This window comes from Myotis brandtii, unplaced genomic scaffold (genome assembly GCF_000412655.1).
Source record: "Myotis brandtii unplaced genomic scaffold, ASM41265v1 scaffold123, whole genome shotgun sequence".
NCBI classification, from domain to species: domain Eukaryota; kingdom Metazoa; phylum Chordata; class Mammalia; order Chiroptera; family Vespertilionidae; genus Myotis; species Myotis brandtii.
The window spans coordinates 8,216,352-8,238,754 of record NW_005354291.1 but is presented as its reverse complement, the minus strand read 5'-3'; the positions used below and the strand labels follow the sequence as shown (position 1 = coordinate 8,238,754).

Genomic DNA, 22,403 nt, shown 5'->3' with positions numbered 1-22,403 from the left:
ATGCCTCCTAGTTTTAAACATCACTAAAAGGAAGGAATAGCTAAAAGCACCATTTACTGTGCCACTATAACTCTTCCTGAAATACTTCCTAGATGCTTATTATACTTTCCACACAGGTAGTTTTAATTTCTTAAACTGTTGCCATAAAATGAAGGGGTGCACCTCCGGGTTAGTCACACCACCGGTGTGTGACGGAGCTGGATGAATCATGCCGGGGCCTCCGACATGAGGACGGCCCAGCATCCTGCCTCGCAAGACGGTGCTTTTTCTTTAATACTGCCAGCACGTCAGTAGACTACAAATTGGTTCAGATTAGATACATCAGTTAAGGAAAAGTGAGCCTCTTCAATCTTCTATCAAAATGACAAGGTTAAGTCCCAGGAGAGAGATTGGGGGGAAAAAAAACCTTTAAAAATTTAATTTGTCCTCCGCTTAATCCAAAGTAGAATGGACAGAAATGAGTAGATAAAAAAATAAAATCCAGATTCGTTTTGTTCAATTAGCATTCCACATATATGCCAGGGTACGTTTAGTTATAGTTGAAGGTGAGATTGTATGTTAGATTGTGGTCTGTCTTTTCATATCTGCAGGGGGTCAAGTACTTTGAAAACAGCAAAGGTTAAGTTTGTTTCTGGGGAGAAAATAACTGTTGTTGATTTTTAAATACCAAATACAGGTTTGTGCCATTCTATGTACTAAATTTACTCTTGGGAAAAGTGATCAATTTGCAATGGTAAGTAGTAAGAGAGAGAATGAGATAGAGGAGAGAGAGAGAGAGAGAGAGAGATTCATAGAACACATTGCAAAAAGAAAGGGACTCAAAATCTCCCAAAGCTCTGGTCTCTCTCTCTCTCTCTCAGCGAGCTGTTCCATATGTGTCCAAATTCCATGAGAAAATACTTGCACTTCTGTGATTTATGGCAATCAGATATCTAAACCATGGTGTATGGCTTAGGTTGGGTAGATTATAAAATCGTGCTATTAGTACTTGAAGGTCCCGAGACTTGCTGTAGTGTTGGGGGACTGATGCTTAGAGACTGTAATAGACTTGCCCATGCCTGTACTTCTAGTTGGTGGCACAGTTGGCATTAAGACCAGTGACAAGCTCCTTCCACTGTATTGCACTACTTTAAAAACTCTTCAATCATTTAAATTATCTACATTTTATGGACAGTGATTGATGATTTAAAAAGGAGAAAAATCATCATTCTCTGTTCTTCTCCTTTCGGAGTTATCATTCCCAATCTCTATAAATGCACATCAACTCGGCCAGCCATGGTCACCTCCACCCCACCCCACGGCACCACAGACAGATGAAAGAGCCCTCAGACTCACCTCCAGAGCAGTCATGTTTTGCTGGTTTGCTGCAGCTAAGCGATTAGCTTCTCTGGTTTTATCCGTGGCTTCTCTCAACAGGTCCCAAGCATCATCAAGCTTGTTTTTGTGATCTGTCAATTTCTCCCCGAGATCCTTCTCCATTTCTTCGTTCTTCCCCCGGGGCTCTCCGAACACCTTCTGCACCTTCTTCAGCAGGCCTTCTGCAGCTCTGCAAGCACCCCCCACCCAATAACAGACAATGAGCCCTGCCACCTCCTCAGGGTTTATGGGTATTAGATTCTATTACAAAGAGATGCTAACATTAAAAGAATGGAAACATCTATACTAATAAAAGGGTAATATGCTAATTAGACCGAACGTCTTCCAGACATCCTTCCAGACAAAGCCACAGTACCGGGGGCTGAGGCAGAGGCGGTTAGGGGCAATCAGGTCAGCAGGGGAGAGCAGTTAGGGGTGATCAGGCAGGCAGGGGAGAGCAGTTAGGCGTGATCAGGCCAGCAGAGGAAAGCAGTTAGGGGAGATCAGGCTGGCAGGGGAGAGCAGTTAGGGGCATCAGGCAGGCAGCCAGAGGTGGTTAGGGGTGATTAGGTAGGCAGGGGAGCAGTTAGGGGCAATCAGGCCAGCAGAGGAACAGTTAGTAGCGATCAGGCAGGCAGGCAGAGTGGTTAGGGGCTATCAGGCAGATAGGCAGAGGGGTTAGGGAAGATCAGGCAGACAGGCAGAGTGGTTAGGGGTGGTCAGGCAGGCAGGCAGGTGAGTGGCTAGGAGCCAGTGGTCCTGGATTGCAAGCGGGATCCCAGATTGGAGAGGGTGCAGGCTCGGCTGAGGGACCCCCTCCCCCGTGCATGAATTTCGTGCACCAGGCCTCTAGTAAGACAATATTTAAAGAAGAGTGACTATATGCTCAACCAAGCTGAAAACTGAAACCTGACAAGTGACACGACCATTTACATTTAAAATTAAACTCCCCAAACCCCACACATTTGTAATTTATCAGTAACATAAAATTTCAATTGAAAAGGATCTCCTTCTCATAATTTGACTGATAAAATAAGTTTTGTGATTTATTTCACATACAAAAAAAATAAACACTACCTGATTCAACATAATGAGGCATTTCCTCTGTTACTTTGAATGTAAGGTATGACTATACTGTTATGTTTGGTTAGAAACTGTGGTCAGAACTCTATGTATAAAGTATGAAGTCATGATTTTTATCTACTTTTGTTTTTCTTCTAAGTAACCTGGGAGTCTCCTGGGTTTAATGCTATCATTTTCCTAAAGTGGCAATATCAGCCCTTAAGAAAGGCTAAGTCCTTGACAAACAGTATTTCTAAAACTAATAGGCATCACAATCCCCTGAAGTGTTTGTCAAAACATTGCTGGGCTCTATCCCCAAAGTTCCTGATTCAGTAGTTTTGGGGTGAGGTTTGATCATTTGATTTTTAACAGGTTCTTAGATGTTGTTAATGTTGTTAGTTTAGTATATATTATTTAAGTATTACTAATCCCATCACTGTGAATCCCATCACTATGAATGTAAAATGTATTTTTTTATTGAGTGTGTGGTCATACGGGTTAATTAGCATCAATACAATCACTGATACTATTATTTCCAACCTCCAGCTCCCAACCCTGATTTCAAAGCATTAAGCATTTATTATTTAACGGCTCTTATTTAGCATTCCATGAGATGACTAAACCTATAGGATGGCCTGTAAAATTCATACATTTATTTATTCAAAGGTTATTTCATCAAAATAAAAAACTATTGATAGTTTAAAAGTTCCAAATAAATGCAATTAATAAAGCAAGCTCATATGCCTAACTATAGAAGGGACAGCATGAGAAATGATCAATTACTTGATTATTTATATGTAGGCTAAAACATATTTTCAATCCATTTTAGAGCAAGATAAATTATAACTAAGTAAATAAAAACTAAAAGCAAGCAAAGTATTTTACACTCATATATGTGATGAAAAATTTATAAAACGGTAAATAATTTCGAAAGCTCAGTTTATGAAATGAAGACATAATAGACAATCTACTCACACCAACTCATCTTCAGCAACTTCTTTCTGTATATCTAGGTTTTTCCTCCTCAATTCTCTCATCATCTGATCAATCTCTTTCTGAAGCCCTTGCAAATTTTTCTCAAAGTCCTTGTCTTGAATTCCTAGAGTTTCATTTACTTCTTTAGCTTTTTCATTTACAGCTGCAGGGGGTAAAACAAATTTTGCAAATTAGTAAACAAAACTGCCACTTGCAAAAATGCCACTCAACATCTGCTCTTCCCCACCATCTCCATCTCCAAATGAAATGTGGTCTGCCATGGGTTCCTGCTGGGAAACCGAGGCAATTAATACAGCAATCCTTAACAAACAGGGGAATGTGACGCATCTCTCCATAATATGCTTCTTTTGGGGGACATGGTAATTAAAGCAGTGTTGTTTTTTTTAAAAATTTTTTACCTCAAAAGGAAGAAATACAGGAAAAAAAGAAGTGGCTTAAATCCTTTTCAGGATAAAGGGTAAAAAAATGAGACATGTAGCATAACACTTGAAAGCTGAAAACATAAGGTCTATATAGCTGGTAAGACACAACCATATTCAGTCTATCTTAAAATACTGAGTACAGAAATACTATCGGTGATGAGATATCTAAACACAAAACTGCCTTTGTACTTTAACACATTTGTGTTCATGCTTTTAAAGGGTGAGGAAAGGAGTCCTGGTCTAGGGACAAGCGTTATAGATTCTCCAAGATACCTTCCAGCAAGAACACCCATCGTAAGAGTCTGTGTTTATTATGCATTAAATGGGGTTTCATATTGTGCTCTTCGGAAATTTAGGATTCTCCATGTGCGTCAGGTATTACAAATGATGTCTGTTCTGTCAAGACTTTCTTTTATAGGTTGGTATTCTGGGGAAAATTTCATTTGAAAAACGAATTCTATGTCAAATAAAAATTTGAAAAACTGGTGAATAGAAACTTTCTTGCAGTTCTACCATTAGTTTTAGACCAACTTTCCCTGAAGTGTGTTCTATGGAACATTAATTTAACAAGTTGAAAGATTTTTTTAAACCCCTTTATCCATCAGACTCTTCTATAATATTACCTATGAAAATCCCTAGAATGAGGGCTCTGGGTTGGCCAGAGGCATTTTCTACCATTCAAGGCTGTATCCTAAGACTTCTTTAAGACATAAAGAGTCCTGAAATTCATTTCTGTCCTAGAGAAACTCTTCTGATTGGCATTGGTAAGAGCTGTTCCAAGGATGATATGGGCAGAGCTCTTGAAACAGGTGCACCTCAGCAGACCAAGTAGAGCTGCTGTGGTGAGTGTCACATGGTGGGTAGGTACAATGGCTCTGAAATGTGATACCCAAATGAGCAGCATCAGCATCACCTAGAAACTTATTAGAAATGCAGGTCCCACCACCGGCCCACTGAGTTAACAATTTCAGGGTTGGGGACCAGCAGTCAGTGTTTCCCCAAGTCCTCCAGGAGCTTTGGATTCATGCTAGAGAGTTTGACAATCACTGGGCTAGTAGAAGGAATTAAGTTGCTACCTCTGATTCCAAAATGCATCTTTCTAATTCTTTTTTCATGATACATGTTTTTGGTTAGAAAGTTGCTGCGGTCAGCCCCTCATTCCTGAAATAGCCACAGTTTAATTTGCAGAACAATTTGAATCGGGAGTTTTAAAGAACAAATATGGCCATTCCTAGCCCTCTGGTAGACATTATTGCTTAGGTGCTGTATTTCTAGAAGGTAGTGAGGGTGGCTCTTTCTTGGTCAACCGGTTCACACTCATACCTTGACATAAGCCAAAGAACCATCTCAAGAGTCCACTCCTATCGTTAGTAATATATTACCGAGGCTGTGTCATGTTTAACCATGGACTGACTGATTTGAAAGCTCTTTGGTCCAGCAGACTATGTGGGAACAGTGCTACAATGCTGATAATTAAATCTAAGAAGGCCTCTATGTCTTAGACTTCAAGAAAAACAATAGTAGATTTGGCTGTTCCTATAGTGGACCAAAAAGGCATACCAGGATATTTGGTGCAGAGGAGTCTAAATCTAGCGCTAAGCATCTTAGTAGTTAAGGCATAGCAGAGGACAGAAATGAGGTACTTAAGAGTTATACAGTATATGCAATATACAAATAAAATAATTCCTCAGGACAAGCAAAGCTACTTTTCACAATGAACCTGAAAAGAAAGTATTCTCTGATGGGTATATTTATCACAAATGACAAATACTACTGTGATCTGAGAAACAGAAAAGAGAGGTGTCTAGCATTTATTAAGTCCCATTATATGTCAGGACATAACACTAATGGGTTTATATATGTTCACTCATTTATTCTAATAGTGTGTGGAATAAAATATAGTTCATTCATGATCTAATCAGAAGTCATAGCTTAGCACACTTTAAAAATTATACTGAGTTAGGAATACCTTAGATTAATAAAGATTGATTATCTGTGAAGAGGCCATAACTTATGGTAGAAGACAGGATGAGTAAGGTATTCCATCTAAAAATGAAACTGAAAAAGATAAGGCCAGGCCGAAGCATTCACTTCTCCCACAGCCATTTACTGCTACTAAAAAACCCTAAGAGTACTGATGATTATTCCAATTATTATCATCGTAAGAGAACAAAAGGGTGTGGATATGTTGTATCACCCACTTACAGCTTTTGATAAGTTTCCTTTTCTTTTTTAAAAAACCCCCATACTACCAAGTACATATATACATCTCAGTCAGGATTCAGTTTAACTCTAGGATATTCAAATTTAAGTTTTCATGAAATGTTAACAGTTGGATCAATTCTGCCAAAGTTCTTTTATGAAGGGCTATGGTCATGGTTTTTGTAACCATTGATGTTAGTACCTGCTGGAAGAAGAGAGCAGTGTTCACATATTCCTCAGGTACAGGCTCACGGCTATCCCACACGGCGCTTCATGTGAATTAGACAAAGGGGCCTCAGTTAGACAGCCACAACCAGACCACCTGACTGATGCCCAATTTGGGAGACACCTTTGATGACACTGAGCCCTTTTCCCCATGGACAGTTTGTGGATGGTGAGCAAAGCCTGGGGTAAATATCATTTTCACTCTGCCCCCTGCTGGTGGCCTTTATGTGGTGCACAAACTGGGAGGTTGGGGGAACAAGGTAGAGAAGTAATCAGTACTGATACATGTATTAACATTCATTCTTAGGCACCAATGTTTGATTAAAATGATAAAAGTCGGTTCCCAGGACAGGCTTCTGGGTGTTGAGTGTTTGAGACTGAGGCAGAAGGAAAAGGAAAGTTCCTGGAGTATTGATGAGTGCCTTCAGAGACCCAGACACAGTGAAATAGCTGTACCTGCACTGGGATATACTATATATATTTCATTGTGGAAGGTAGATACTTCAAGTAGCATTAATGAAAAATGAAACCAGGAAAAGCACAACAACTTAATCAGGCAGAGGATTAACCACAGGAGTTAACCGAGATTTTTCCAGTTGAGCAATTTCATTTTCAGATCCTGACATGTTTTGCCTCAGATTAAGCCTCAGATTAAGATGCTGTTGCTGCTAGCAGTGGGGAATCATTGGGAGTTTCTTTCTCTTGTGGGCCAGTGATTCCCAAGTATGACCTGCCAGGATCTGCCTTGAAGGTTTATCTCATGGGCTGCCTGCCTTCATGGCTGTCTTACAAAGCAAACTACCTAAAATGAGGAGCACTGTAGAGCAATACAAATGTTTCCATTTTAAAAAGCAAAACCACAAAAATAATCCAAGCCCTTTTCTACTTTCTAAACATAAGTGCTTGTTTAGTGTATATTAATAGATATTTCAGAACTAGTGGGCTTTTTAGTTTTTTACTAGCTGTTTCTTTAAGATTGTCTCAATCCGGGCTTTTGCCCAAAGCACTTTGATTCTCCATCAGATTAGCAGATGCCAAGAACTAACTCCTAGAGAGAGAACTGTGGGCTAAATGCACTGCAGCTCGGGGAAGGCAGCACCTCCGAGGCCCCCGCAACAGATGTTCATTAAAACCACACCAAGTGTTTTTTAAAGGCATTCTGAGAAATTTAAGTGCTTCTCTAATGTTCCGAGCAGATTGACAAAATTAGCTTACAAAATTAACCATCTTTTAACTAGATTTGAATACAAACAACAGCAAAGCATAATTTTCCCATTAGTTATTTAATCATCATGGCCACTCCTTAAAATGTGAGGCATTCCTAAAAGACTACCTTCAATTTACTTCTATCTGCACTCATAAAGACTAATTTATGGGCTGTTGTCACTACTTTAACACTCAGCAGATAATGCCCTTGAATAACTTGACCGACATACTTTTTAAAATCCAACTCTCAAATTTAGAAGTGACATCGCTTGCTAGAGAAATTCCAGTCCTGTATAATCCCTCTTTCTGTTTTTTTTTGTTGGGAGAAATCATGATTACATTGTGGCCTTTGTCATACCTTCTGCATCCCGGACAAGTCCCTTAATGAAATCTCCTAAGGAGTTCGCTCTTGTGCTGGTCCTCTCAGCATCCTGTCCAGTTTGCTCGCCATCTGCTGTCACTTTGGTAGCCTAATGATCCAAATTCGGGAAAAGCATAATTAATAGAGATGATGAAGCTACTGTTAGATAAACTCCCTCTGGCTACGTTTTCTTTCAGATATTACTTTGAGCCAAAGGCAATCAATGAATTATTGATCAGATGTACTGGAAGTGACGCCCTGTGCTCAAATATACAATTAAACTTTATTACTTCTTCCATTAAATGGGAATCAGAGAGCTGTATTTGGTCTTTTTTAAACCCTCGTTACAGGCAATGGCACAGAAGAAGCGATCAAGCACAATTATTTTTGAAATATTTTTAAGATATTGTTGCCAAAAGTCTTTAATGAATTCCTCAGTCTCTCTATGTTTCAGTTTTATCCATATTTTATTTACTGAAAAAGTATGGAGTGTAGCAATAATGGAGGCCCAGGCAGTCTGTCTCAATCAGCTTGATCCTATAGATTCGGTTTAAATCAATACGTTAATTAAAGAAACAAAGTGGGGGAAATGCTTAGCTACTAAGTAGTAAATGCTTGTTTGATAACACTCTAAAGATGCCAGTAAAACATTAAAGCAGAGTAAATGCTAACTTTTCCCATATGTCATCACCAAAAAAGATGGGTGTTAATCACAGAACCATACATTACTGTCAACAAAATAAAACAGAACCCCAAAACAGCCTCACTTCCCAAAGAGAATCCGCATACAGTTTCACCTTATTCACACTTAAAGATACCATTTAGACACAATGGAATCAATTTCATGTATTCATAGTTAAGACATACCATGTTTAGCCAAATAAAAATGGCATGTGTTACATTTAAAGTTTCTTAAAAGATACTACAAGATTTAGAGGAACTTAAAATAGGTTTACAGTTTATTTTTTATGTGTATGCACATGGTAATAAATATGACTTCTTTTAAAATAGAGAGATTGGAATAAGCTAACTATAGTTAATGAATCAAAGAATCACAAACTGCCTCAAAATAATTTGAATAAGGTCCCAGTTGGCAGAGTTATATTAATGCTCTAAAATCTTGTACCAGAGTGCTTGCATTCTAGATGCTCAAAGAATCTATATTTTTAAAAATATTAAAGTGGATTTTAAATAGAACTAAATGTCTGGCCAGCACAGAACATGGTTGGAGATGCTACAGAAATTGTTTGCATTTTGTTATTTCCCAGGGGGCAGTGAGAGGTTTAATTTATGAAAGTTCTCAAAGTTTTGAAAAAATGGACCTAGCTGGTTTGGTTCAGTGGGTAGAGCATTGGCTGGAGAACTGAGGGATACCTGGTTCAATTCCTGTCAAGGGCACATACCTCGGTTGCAGGCTGGATACCCAGCCCTGGTTGGGGCATGTGCATGAGGCAACCAATCGATGTGTCTCTCTCACATCAATGTTTTTCTCTCTCTCTCTCCCCCTCCCTTTCACTTTCTCTAAAAATCAACCGAAAAATATCCTCAGGTGAGGATTAACAAAAACAAACAACCCCCTACACACACACACACACACACACACCACAGATAAAGTGTACTTTAGTAAATTAAAAAAAAAGTTTTGTAAAAATGATAGCATATAAAGTCCAACTATTATCATATTTTTAACCAAGGATAAGAATCCATTGGGAGCTTTGGAAATTCCTCTTTACAGTTTGCAGTATATAATATACCCAATGATTTGGAGGGTGTTGGTCAATGTATTAGAATGCACTGGATTAACTCCTAAAACATTAATAATGAATTTATTTTAGCTTTTAGATTCAAGGCTCAGATGGGTCAAAAAACTTCTTACACACCCACACCACACATACATACACAGGTATAATTTTTTAAATGTTGTTTTTGAATTACGAAGGCCAACAGCATAAGATGTTGGTCGTCTAAACTGCTTTAGATGTTTCTCTAGTCTGGACTTGGCTGTACTTTATGATATCACTCCTATTTTCACATGTCATAGAACACTATAATATGGGAGTTGATCTACATTATGGTCATCTTATAATATCTCATAAGAATTAATGCATCACCAACACTAGAATCTCTTACTATAGATAAAATGTAATTTGAACTTTAATTTTTTTCTTTATCAACATCTTACCTATATTACCAAAATATCATAATTTACATAAACATTTGTACATTTGAGTTTAACAATTCTTAATCATTCAAAGCATTGCATTTTTTGAAAATACACGTGTATCAATACACTGTCCCTTTTAAGTTCTGGATAATCAAGATAGTATTCATTGCCTTGACTTCTACTTACCTAATTAGTTTATACAGTAAGGTGTAAGCATCATTATTAATAAACTCTGATATTAAAATAATAATTCCACATGCCACATGCTCAGAAACAAGTTAAAAGAGTTATGAATAAGACCCTATGCAATCAACTTCCCTGGCTTCCTTGTAGTATATGAAATGTGTCAAACTCCTCCCTTCTTAGGGCTTTGTTGTATCCTGTTGTCTTTGCCTGGAAGGAGCTTTTCCTCTATGCTTTCAGTGACTGGATCCCTGTCATCCATTAGTGTTCAGTTTAATAAGTATCTCTTCTTGGTGTGGCCATTTCCAGGGCACCTATCTAGATTTCTGTACTTCCTGCAGCAAAACATTTCCTTCATAGCATTGCACTGTAGAATTACTTATTTATGTGTTGGCTTACCTGTTTATTGGCTACCTCTCTGACTACACAGTAAGCTCTAAGAGGGCAAGAACTTGGTCTATTTTGCTCATCACTTATATCTAGCTCCTAGTATGATGCCTACCTTAAACAAATATTGAGTGAATGTTGTTAAATATATTGACTAAACAATACTTTCTTAACTAATCTTGCCAACCTTATTACCATCCTTATTGCCTACCTTTCTATGAACATTCCTGTAAAGAGCTTTTGTTCATACTGTGGCTGCTTATCTCCTCTCCAATTATCCAAAATAAATCCAGCCTTCGAGATTCAGTTCCAACATCACCTGCTCTGTGAAGCCATCCCTGACTATTTTGCCCACGCTCCTCTTTCTTAGATGTTCAAAAACAATGATCATTACCACCATTCATGACTATTTTGAGTAATTATTTTGTTAGGTATTTTGCCATATCTATCTAACCTTCATCTTTGGGGCCTGGGGCTATGTCTTACCTCTCTTTGCTCCTCGGAGTGCCAGGCGTAGTGGTCTGGCAAATTATAGAAGGTCAATGATGCTGTGTGCTTGGCCGATATAATGATAATCAAATCAACTATCCCTTTGATGTTCTAAAGCCTGTTGATGGAAAATAAAATCTCTCTCCATATGCCTTCTCAATACCATTCAAACTGGCCATATGCCTGGCGCTATGCTTGCCAGTGAATGTGGATGGCTGGGCAGTGTTCTGGGCGTTTTTCAGAGCCTCAGAAAAAGCTGCTGCTAAAGAGCTGTAGCTCAGTGCTTAAGAGGAGAGCCAGGCCTGAGAGCCTTCAGTTTCCAACACACTGCATTCTAGTCACTGGCTTCATGGCAATTCAAAACGACCCTGTGATTACACACTGGGTACCCTGCTGGTGGGTGTGGATGGGGGCAGGGATTAGGGGGGCAGGGGTTAGGGTGGGCAGGACTGATCAGGGCCAGCACAGTGCTCACTGAGAAAGAAGGCGACCTTCCCTCTGCATAGACAAGAAGAGCTGCCTCTCTTGGATGTTGTCTAGAAGGGGGGTGTGTGTGGGGGGGTGGTATGAGGTTCCTGTACCAAAAGGCATTGACTTATGGTATTAACACTCTAAATAATGGGTGATCCAGTCATGCTCAGCTATACCCCAGATTGATATGTGTGTTCAGACGGGCTTACAGTACTCCCAAGTGTCTCATTTACTTTTTCTGACTTTAGGGATACATAGAGGAAGGCATGATCCCTAGTTTTATACTGGTTAAAATAAAGATATGAGAGGTTAAGTGACTTATCTAAACTTACACACAGGGAATGGAGGAGAAAACACACATTTTTCTGACAGAATTTCCCCTTAAATATTCTGTCTGTATCAAACATCCAGGAACACTAGGAAAACACAGAAAAAGTGGAACATTCTGGGTGGGAAGAGAGACATTGCTCTAATGCAGTGGTGCTCAACCTGTGGGTCACGACCATCGAAAAACACATATAGCATATCAGATATTTACATTACGATTCATAACAGTAGCAAAATTACAGTTATGAAGTAGCAACGAAAATAATTTTATGGTTGGGGGTCACCACAACATGAGGAACTGTATTAAAGGGTCATGGCATTAGGAAGGTTGAGAACCACTGTAATGTATGCACAACTTTATGTGCATAAAGCTTTAGGTTTAAGAAAATTAACATTTAAAAATCCATATCAGAACAGCATGTAGATATATATTTTAAGTATCATGTCTCATTACACAGTAATTTAGTTGAAGAGTCACCCTTGTCAAAACCACCCATGAGAGACTCCATAAGGAAAGCCTATGACCAATGCACTGACAAATGAGGAGTAGTGATAGATAGTGGGATCACTGTAAAAACGTGAAATCCACAAAAGTCAGTTTCACCCAGGAAAGGCTATTGATAATGTTACAGATGAATGTTAAATAGTACACGATAGGAGCTATCTGTCTGGTACAGTTTGGCTCTTCTTGTGTTTTATTAAATTACCATCTCCATCCCTTAATCATCTTTCCTCTTATTCACTATTATATTTTCCTTTGAGTATTTGACAAATGTCTTATCATTTATCTTAATATGCTGTACAATCTTCCTTTCATTCTTTATCTTTGATTTTCTTATTTTCACAACCTCTTACCTCTGTCCTATAATCTTTCTAGTGTTCTGTTGTAAATGATGCCTTATGCAGTACTTTGTACATATCTGTCTTCCTTTTGATTACCTTTTCTTCTTTACATTCAAGCTTACTCAAATAGGTATGTTTTTCTTTTTTTTTCTTTTTTTTCTGGAGTATTTCTCTCTAGGCAGCATGCATTACCATTAGGCGCACATTCATTTGCTTCTGAACAATGTAGCTGTTACTTTCTTGCTTTAGCTTGAGTAGTTCTCACTGTGCCTCTTGAAATCTGCACATCATTTTCTTGGTTGGATATTACTAGCGTCTCTCATTTTCTGCCTTCTTTATGTTAAAACTAGAATCTAATGGGGAAAATCTAACTACTGAATGGACAACATTGCTTAGATGCCATCCATTTTTGCATATACAGGCTTATGTGGATTTCCCACTAAAATTAAATTTCAGATCTAATCATTTATGTGCTATTCTCAAGGGTCATCTTCAAAAACTACCAGTTCTGTGTATGTCAGTGAAGTACTCCTTAGGCATGATGCTAGGATAGACACACAAGGAAAGAGACAGGGAGCAACCAACTGACCCTGTGGAATGATAATAAGTCAGTTCCATGAGGAATTTCCCCCTAAATATTGCAGGTGTCAATTTTGAAAGTTCCGAATCAAACAAGTATGATTTATTGTATATCCTCTCTCTCTCTCTCTCTCTCTTTTAAAATATAATAGCAGAAATTATAAAAAAGGTTCTTGGCAACTTAAACCTTTTAAAACTATAAACAAGGTACTGAACACATATATCATTGATATTTAAATCATTTAAAAACTCAATCATTTTAGAAATGTTCAATCTTCATTTAAATTTGCTTTTAAATTGTACATAAGTAGTAAAAGACAAAGTAAATAAAGCTAAACGTTGATTTTTTACATAATCAGTCTAACACATAAATAACATTCTCCTCTTGTAAAATAAACATTTAAAAAATGTTCATTAAAGAAAAAAAATCCAATTCAATAGAATTGTAAATATATTCCTAATTTCAGTATACTTTAGAGAAATTTAAAATCAGTACTTATTTTTGGGTTTCTCTACCTTTCATATGGTTGTTTGAACGCTATTATTTAAATTATTCAAATTAGTTAATTACTTAATTTAACAAATATTAACTGAACACCTACTATGTGAGTAGTTTTGGTGATACTGTGGTGAGAAAAGATACATTTCTTGTCCATTTGGAGCAAATGGTCTGATGGGGCAGAAAGGTATTTGTCAAATGATCATGAAAATAAATTTAAAAATATAAACTGAAGAGAAAATACAGTTGTAGAAGGCAATTATAGAAAAAATCTAATCAGACCTAGAATGTTACAGAGGGCTCCCATAAGGCAGGCTTCCATGAGCTAAGGCTTGAAAAGTGAAATGGAATTAACAGAAGTAAACAAGATGTAGGAGGAGGTAGTTTACTTCAAGGCTAAAGAAAATATGTGTGGAAAGGCTCTGTGGTGGGATGAAGTAACTGAAGATTAGTAAGGCTGTGCTATGAAGCACACTGTCAAGAGAATGAGAAAGCAAGATACAGACTGGGGGAAAATATTTGCAAAAGACATGCCCGATAAAATATCCAATATGTACAATGAACTCTTAAAACTTAATAAGAAAACAAACAACCTAAGTAAAAAATGAGAAAAAAACCTTGTTTTTGTTCCTTTGAGTTATTGTAACAAAATGCCATTATAATGAGCAGAAATTTATTTCTCACAGTTCTGGAGACTGGGAAGTGCAGGATCAATTCCCCAGAAGACTCAGTCTCTAATGAGAACCTGCTTTCTGGCTCATAGACAGTATCTGTTTACTGTGTCCTCACAAGGCAAGGAGGGGTCAAATAATTTCTCTGAAGTCCCTTTTGTAAAGGCACTAATTCCATTCATGCGGGCTTCAACCTCATGACCTAATCATCTCCCAAAGACCTCACCTACTAATATCATCACCTTGGGGGTTTCGAGGGGACAGAGCATTCCTTCATAGCAAGACCTGAACAGACATCTCATCAAAGAAGACATAGATGATAAATAAGTATATTTTAAAAATTCTCAACATTACATCTCATTAGGAAATTGTAAATTAAAACAATGATGAGATACCACTATGCACCTATTAGAATGGCCAAAATTCAAAACACTGACAACACCAAATGTTGGTGAGGATGTGGAGCAATAGGTACTCTTATTTATTGCTGGTGGGAATGCAAAATGGTACAACCACTTTGGAAAATAGTTTGGTGATGTCTTACAAAACTAAACAAACTCTTACCATATGATCTAGCAATTGTGCTCCTTGGTATTTACACAGATTAATTGAAAACTTTTGTACTTGGATGTTTATAGTGGATTTATTGCCAAAACTTGGGAACAACCAAAATGTCTTTCAGTAGGTATATAGGTAAATAAACTGTGGTACAGTCAGACAATGGAAAATATTATTCATTGCTACAAAAAAAAAAGAACTAGCAAGCTGATAACATTGTAATTAGCTAATTATTAATAATAGGAAAGGAGCAAAGGGGAAAGCCAGACATTATAGGCATGACCATCTTGGCAGCTTCACCAGGAAGCTACTCCCCAGGGAACCATTGGTCCATTCTCTGGAAAATACTGGGGGAAGGGACCAGACAAAAGGGAAGGTGAGGGGCATGCACAGTGAAGTTGGGGTGACATAGGGAAGGTGCTTGCTGCCAATCAAAGTGGGAATAAAGATAATGGGGTAGGGGTTAGGCCACTACAAACCCATGAAAATTCGCGGATACATAATCTCAAAACAGAGAAGTCAATTCTCTTGGTTCTCTGGTTCTTTTGACTCTGCTCCTGCCTACATTCCCTCCATAGACATGTGGCCCTGAGGACCCCACATGCAATGAACTGATGGACTTCAGTGGGGAACACAAGCTAAGCTAGCCTGATGCTGGATTAGACTGTGCAGACATGGAATGGAAACTGAACGGCACCTTCAATCCTAGCTCTACTGAAGACACAGCTACGCTTCTGTGATAAGGTGAAGGGAAATAGGAGCTTGGAAACTCGGGTTTAATTCCATGCGAATAGAAACCACTCATGCTCCCAGGTGAGTCTCAGAAAATTCTTTCTCTCGTGATATCACAAGAAGCCCACTCACACCAGCAACCGGTGGGTACAAGGAGAGATCCCCACCAATTACAGAGACATGAAAAAACATGAAGGAACCTTAAATGTAATATTACTAAGAGAAAGAAGCCAATCCTTAAAGGCTACAAACTGTATAACTTCCATTATACTGCAGTCAAGGCAAAACTATAGAGACAGTAAAAAGATCAGTGGTTGCCAGGGGTTAGGGAGGAGGGAGGAATGAACAGGTGGAGAACCGAGGTTTTTGAGGTCAGTGAAACCACTCTACCAGTATGATACTGTAATGGTGGAGACATGTTATTAAACATTTTTCAAAACCCCTAGAATGTACAGCATCAAGAGCAAACCCTAAAGTAAACTATGGACTTTGAGTTGATAATGCTTTGTCAACATAGGTTCATCTGTTGTAACAATTGTGTGACTCTGGTGAGGGATGTTAGTAAGGAGGAGGCTATGCTTGTGTAGGGGCGGGGGTATATGGGAACTTTTGGTATTTTACAATCAATTTTTCTTTGAATCTTAAACTTCTCTATTGGATGTTAGTAAGGAGGAGGCTATGCTTGTGTAGGGGCAGGGGTATATGGGATTTGGTATTTTATAATCGATTTTTCTTTGAATCTTAAACTTCTCTATCATATAATGTCTATTTTTAAAAATGTAGAATGGGAGAGTCTGCTGGAAAGATGCAAGGATGAAGGTTAAGACATAATGAAGATCGATTCTCCCTAGCGAAATGTTTCTTGTGTCTCTACACTGAGATAATTAGAGTGAATCAGCTCAATGAGGACCATGAGGTGTCAGTTTTGCTTATACCTCTATCCCCAGCATCTGTCATACTATCTTAGTGTCTAGAACAGTGGTCGGCAAACTGTGGCTCGCGAGCCACATGCGGCTCTTTGGCCCCTTGAGTGTGACTCTTCCTAAGCCTTAGGAGTACCCTAATTAAGTTAATAACAATGTACCTACCTAGATAGTTTAAGTTTTAAAAATTTGGCTCTCAAAAGAAATTTCAATCATTGTACTGTTGATATTTGGCTGTTGACTAATGAGTTTGCCGACCATTGGTCTAGATTAGAACATGGTAGACTCCCAATAAGTATTCATTCAATGAATGAATAAAATGCTACCTGTTCCATGGAATTTTCCCTAATTACCTTTATCAAGATTAAGTTATTTCATATGTATGTATTTCTCAGGTACATCTCTTTATTTTATTTCAAGTTTTATTGTATATTTACTTGCAATTGTTCCACACATCTAAATGCTTTTGCACACAGCACACACATACAACACTGCAAGCTCCTTGAAGAAAGAGGCTGAGCCTCATTTGTATCTTTCATCTGCCAACACCTAGCTTGGCTTTGCATGTGGTGAACATTCATACTGTATGTGCTTGTTGAATTGAGTTTACTCTGCTTATGATCTGTTTAAAATTTCTTATTTAGTTGTGTTCACATAGCAAATACAAAATCATCAAATATTAAATTAATATGAGATAAATATACTCATCACCTTAATTAATGTCTAACTACATTTGGCAAGAAACTCTCTTTTGTATTTGCATATTCCACATTGCTGGTATGAGATTATGAAAAAGCGTTTCGTATGCTATTTGTAACATCAGGGCCCTGGTTTAGCATCTTTTGTTTAGAAGATTTTTTGTTTAGAAGCCCATTTGATTTCTCTGTGGAAATTTTTCTAAACCAGCATCAGGTGTGGTGGAAACAATACTGGGCCAGTGGGAAGCTGGGTACTGGGCCTACTAAGGTCCCTGTCATACCGTTGTGAAATGAGACTATTGCAACTAACCTTCTTATGAGTAACTGGAGAGGAGAAAAGGGAAGGTCAAATATTGTAGACATGCCATTATGCAGCTCTGACAGGAAGCTGCAGTTTAACACTCCCCAGGAAGCCACCAGTCCACTCCCCACAGAGAGGAGAATACACACATGCACAGTAACATCTGGGTGAATAGGAAAGGTACTTGTCTGTTAGTCACACCTGGGAACAGATCACTGGCCAGAGTAGGCATGGCCACTGCAAGCATGGGAAGATTTGAGGTATTTAATCCCCTGAACAAAGAAGCTCTTACTCTCTTGCCCTCTTGGCTCCTGGCTTTCTTGTTGTAGGGGGCACGCTCTCTTGGCTCTGCTGCATTCACCCACATGGCTCAGAGCCATGTGGATGCCACACAATGGACTGATGAACTGCAACTAGCCTAATGCTAAACTGAACCCAACTCCACCATGGAAAGAACACTTTGGATGCTGGCTTTGCTCCTAGCTCTGCTGAATCCCCAGCTGCACGTCTTCCAGGACTGGGTTAAGGGAAATGGGACTTTGGGAACCCAGGGATGTAATTCCATGTAAATAAAAATCACTCATCCTCCCATGCAAGTCTTGGAAAATCCTTTTTCTAGAGATACTAGAGGACCCATGCACGAAATTCTGCAAGGGGCTCTGCCCCTGGCCGCCACGGCAGCCTCTGCCTTGGACTCTGCCTCGCCCCCGTCCTCCGCGGCTTGGTCCAGAAAAACGTCCAGTCTTATTATTATAGAGGATTGTAAGGACCCCTCCCTTAGCACCCAGTGGGGAAGAGGACATCCACTTCCACTGATAACACCTGGGTTTAGAGAACTGTATGCATGACCATTAATAATTCACTTCCCTGTATGACCTGAGGTATGTCTTCTTTAAAAAAATGGACTAAATAATCTGTAAAAACCTTCTTGCACCAATATCCTTTGTCATTTAACGTTCATAGGTAATCAAACTGGATCCCTAAATTACAGGCCAGTTTTCCTGTTCATGCATTTTTCTGGCCACAAGATGGCGAACTTTATGTTGTTTTACTCATTCTCTACCAGCAAAAAGAACTTTAGCCCTCTTGCAGTTTTGAGTCTGATAAAAGCAACATGGACTTTACATTCTGATTCTAAAAAGGTGTCTTAAATGCTTTGAATTTTCACAATAAAGAAGATTTTCCTTTTGTGTGGGAATACTGATATAGACTGCATTTCTATACAAATGCAAAAATCCCATGAGGAGATCAAAGAGGCTACAAGTATTTTCATTTGTTTTTCTTTTTTCCTTACATAGGCAAAGACAGTGCTTTTGAAATTCAGAATTGATAAAGAAAAAAAGAACTTTACCATGGAATCTACTAGATAGAGTTTTCAAGATAATACTGCCATTCTGGTATTTTTAGCTATTGCTCTTGACACTTCACAAGTATCCCAACTTTTTGTGTGCTACTGGGTTCTCAGGTTTTATTTGAGACAAAAGTAACAATTCAAAAGTACATATATTTCATGCACCAAAATGGGAATTCAGAAAAACAAGATTTGCATTTCAGAACTTTGAAGTAATTTTCCTTGATTGACATGATCTATCTGTTTTAAGAAGATTTAGGATTTTGCCAACTTACCCTGTTCAGAAGCTCATTCATTTCTGTCACCAGTGTATTCAGATTGCCCTCTGCCAACTGAATGAGCCTCTCTGGCGCCCTCTGAGGTGAGAGCAAGTGCTGAAAAAGATTTCATTTATTTACACATTTTAGTAAATGCTTTTCCAGTGATCATGAGCTTGAACATTTAACAGAACATTTCCCTTTATATACAAAAAAACTTAGCCTTCTCACCTTTGAAGCAAAGAGAAAGAAACTATTTCAATTGAGCATGTATATGTGTAGAATATTCTGGCAAATACTACAAATTGAAGTAATTTACTGAGAAATTACTGTTTCAGGCTTTTTTTTTTTTGTTCCCTTCACTTAATTCTTATACCAGTTCTATGATAGTAATTTACTGAGAAATTACTGTTTCAGGCTTTTTTTGTTGTTGTTGTTCCCTTCACTTAATTCTTATGCCAGTTCTATGATGTAAGTGTTATTTCATTTTGTGTAGGAGGAAACTGTAGTTTGAAGAGAGTTAAAAACTTACACAAGATCACATAGCCAGTAAAGGGGAGAGTCAAGATGAAGGCTGAATTTTTAAAGCTCACATTTCAATCAACCAAGAATCCATTTACAGGTTAAAAAGGGGACGGGAGTCCTTGACCGAGGGAACTGGCCAGCCACTGACTAACTGGCCTGACCTGAGTGTTGGTAGGAGCTGGCCTGGCTCTCACAACAAGGCCATTTTCTTCTCCCATTGAACATAATCAATCTCATAGGATGCTAACGTTAGACAGGGGCACTCTGTGACAGTGATGAATGAAACAAAATAAGACCACTCCATAATCTTGTCTAAGCACAGACAAAACCGTAGTCTCTGTACAGACCACAGAAGTACCCAAATCCCACTTTCTGGCTGACGTGAGTGAAGGGGACGGGAGTCCTTGACCGAGGGAACTGGCCAGCCACTGACTAACTGGCCTGACCTGAGTGTTGGTAGGAGCTGGCCTGGCTCTCACAACAAGGCCATTTTCTTCTCCCATTGAACATAATCAATCTCATAGGATGCTAACGTTAGACAGGGGCACTCTGTGACAGTGATGAATGAAACAAAATAAGACCACTCCATAATCTTGTCTAAGCACAGACAAAACTGTGGTCTCTCTACAGACCACAGAAGTACCCAGATCCTACTTTCTGGCTGAGGTGAGTGACCACTGCCTCCTTTCTGATCAGAGCTTTAGCCTCCCTTTGTTCTTCCTTTCTTCTAGATAAGATTCATTAGAATACTCAAGTATGGGATTACTCCCACTTCCTAACAGCCCCCAATCCAGCACAAAGTTCTACTTCCTTGAACCTGCCCCAAATTGCCTGGCACAAACCCTAGTACTACTAATAATTAAATAATACTATGTTATTTCTAATGCCTTCTTATTGAGATACCGCAAATTCCCTATGGTGTGCAGTATCCCTTGTTGCAAAGAATTAGTAAACCCAGGTTTGGATCATAAAATGTGCATTTCGGGTAGTCTCTAGCTGGAACCCAGGGAGCATTAACACAGTTAAAGGAACCAAACAAAGACGGTAAATAACTTGCTTAAGGTTTAAAAATATCAAAATGGGATCCCAAGAATCCAGATAATAAGTGGATTATGGAAGAAGAACTCAAACACAGAATCAAGAAAGATTGGAATTTAAGGAAAATCAAGGTCATTTTGACCAACACCCAGCCTTAAGGAAGTAGCTAACTAAATCCCCTGGCTTAGATCATGGCTGCAAATTAAGATCCTTCATAGGGCCCTTTAGTACTTCATCCATGGCTTAAGTATTATTTTTTAAAAATTATATATTTGCTTTTCTAGTTTAATGTTCTTTGTATTCACTCCATGTATAAGAAAAATAACTGGTGAGCATCTTCTCTATTAAAACTCTTCCCATTTCCTGAATACTGGGCCACCAAGGTAAACTCAGATGCCTCTGCCTGGCTTTCAAGGTTGTCCTTTATATCAACGTGCCCCACTCAAGTCTTAAGCATTATCTTTTATTGATTTCTAGTTTAATGTTCTTTGTATTCACTCCATGTATAAGAAAAATAACTGGTGAGCATCTTCTCTATTAAAACTCTTCCCATTTCCTGAATACTGGGCCACCAAGGTAAACTCAGATGCCTCTGCCTAGCTTTCAAGGTTGTCCTTTATCTCAACGTGCCCCACTCAAGACTTAAGCATTATCTTTTATTGGTAGGCCTGACTTCTAATGTCTGTCTGACAGGCTTTGCTAATTCACACTGCCTCTGCTTATGTTGCTCTCTCAAATTAGGTGGCAAGAGTTTGTATGGGCCTGGGGTCAGGGAGACCTCACCTATGGTGGAATGAGTTCCCCCAAGTGAGTTATTTTCTCTCTGAGATTTGCAAAGGTGGCTTCCTTCCCACAGGCACTAAAGTAATACAGCCTCCATTCAAATCCAAGCTCTACGCCTACTGGCCATGTGACCTTGGGTCTCACATGTAACTTCTCTGGGCCTCAGTTTCCCTACCTGAAAAAAGTATAGATGATATAGTACTTCTTTCCTACTTCTTGGAGTTTCTTTTAAATTCATGTATAAATGAATTTAAATGACCAGGCAAGTCTGGTCAATTGCCTACTACAGAGATATTTGTCAATAAATGTTAGTCATTCTTGCTATCATTGTTATTGGTTCCTTCTTCTGGAAAACAGGGATAATAACATTTACCTTAAAGGCCATGATCTAAATTGAAAAACACATTTCCTAAAAGAGACTGCCAGTGCCTACTAAATTAATCTTACATTTTTCCCTCCAGTCCTCACCAATATTCCTCTGCCTATTAAAATTATGTCTATGCTTCATTTTCCAACATAAATTACACTCACTCTCATTAATAATGCATTCCCTGGTTACTCTGAATCTTACCCATTTTGCCAATCTTTGTACTCTATTGTATGTTAAATTTTTATTAAGCACATGTTAATTATGTACTTTTGCTAATTGTTTCATTATATTGGTTAATTATTTTTTTAAAACCATAGACTCTAAGCTTCTTGAGAACATTATAGGAGTCATGAAATCCCCAGGGAACCAAGTGCAGCTCAAAAAATATCTGATAATTGACCAAACGTGTATATGTAGTCCCCTT

General features: G+C 38.5%; 1 protein-coding gene across 4 annotated transcripts in view; it reads right to left on the bottom strand.

The window, feature by feature from the left end:
- The window catches only part of LAMA2 (laminin, alpha 2), a 476,871-nt gene that overhangs the window by 100,974 nt on the left and 353,494 nt on the right, over window positions 1-22,403 (bottom strand). For all 4 annotated transcript variants that reach the window (XM_014533789.1, XM_005858976.2, XM_014533790.1 and 1 more), the window contains 4 exons: window positions 19,282-19,380; window positions 7,828-7,939; window positions 3,394-3,556; window positions 1,336-1,546 (listed from right to left, as the gene is read on the bottom strand). In XM_014533789.1, the coding sequence (XP_014389275.1) occupies window positions 1,336-1,546; window positions 3,394-3,556; window positions 7,828-7,939; window positions 19,282-19,380 (585 nt within the window). The remainder of the gene's footprint in view (window positions 1-1,335; window positions 1,547-3,393; window positions 3,557-7,827; window positions 7,940-19,281; window positions 19,381-22,403) is intronic.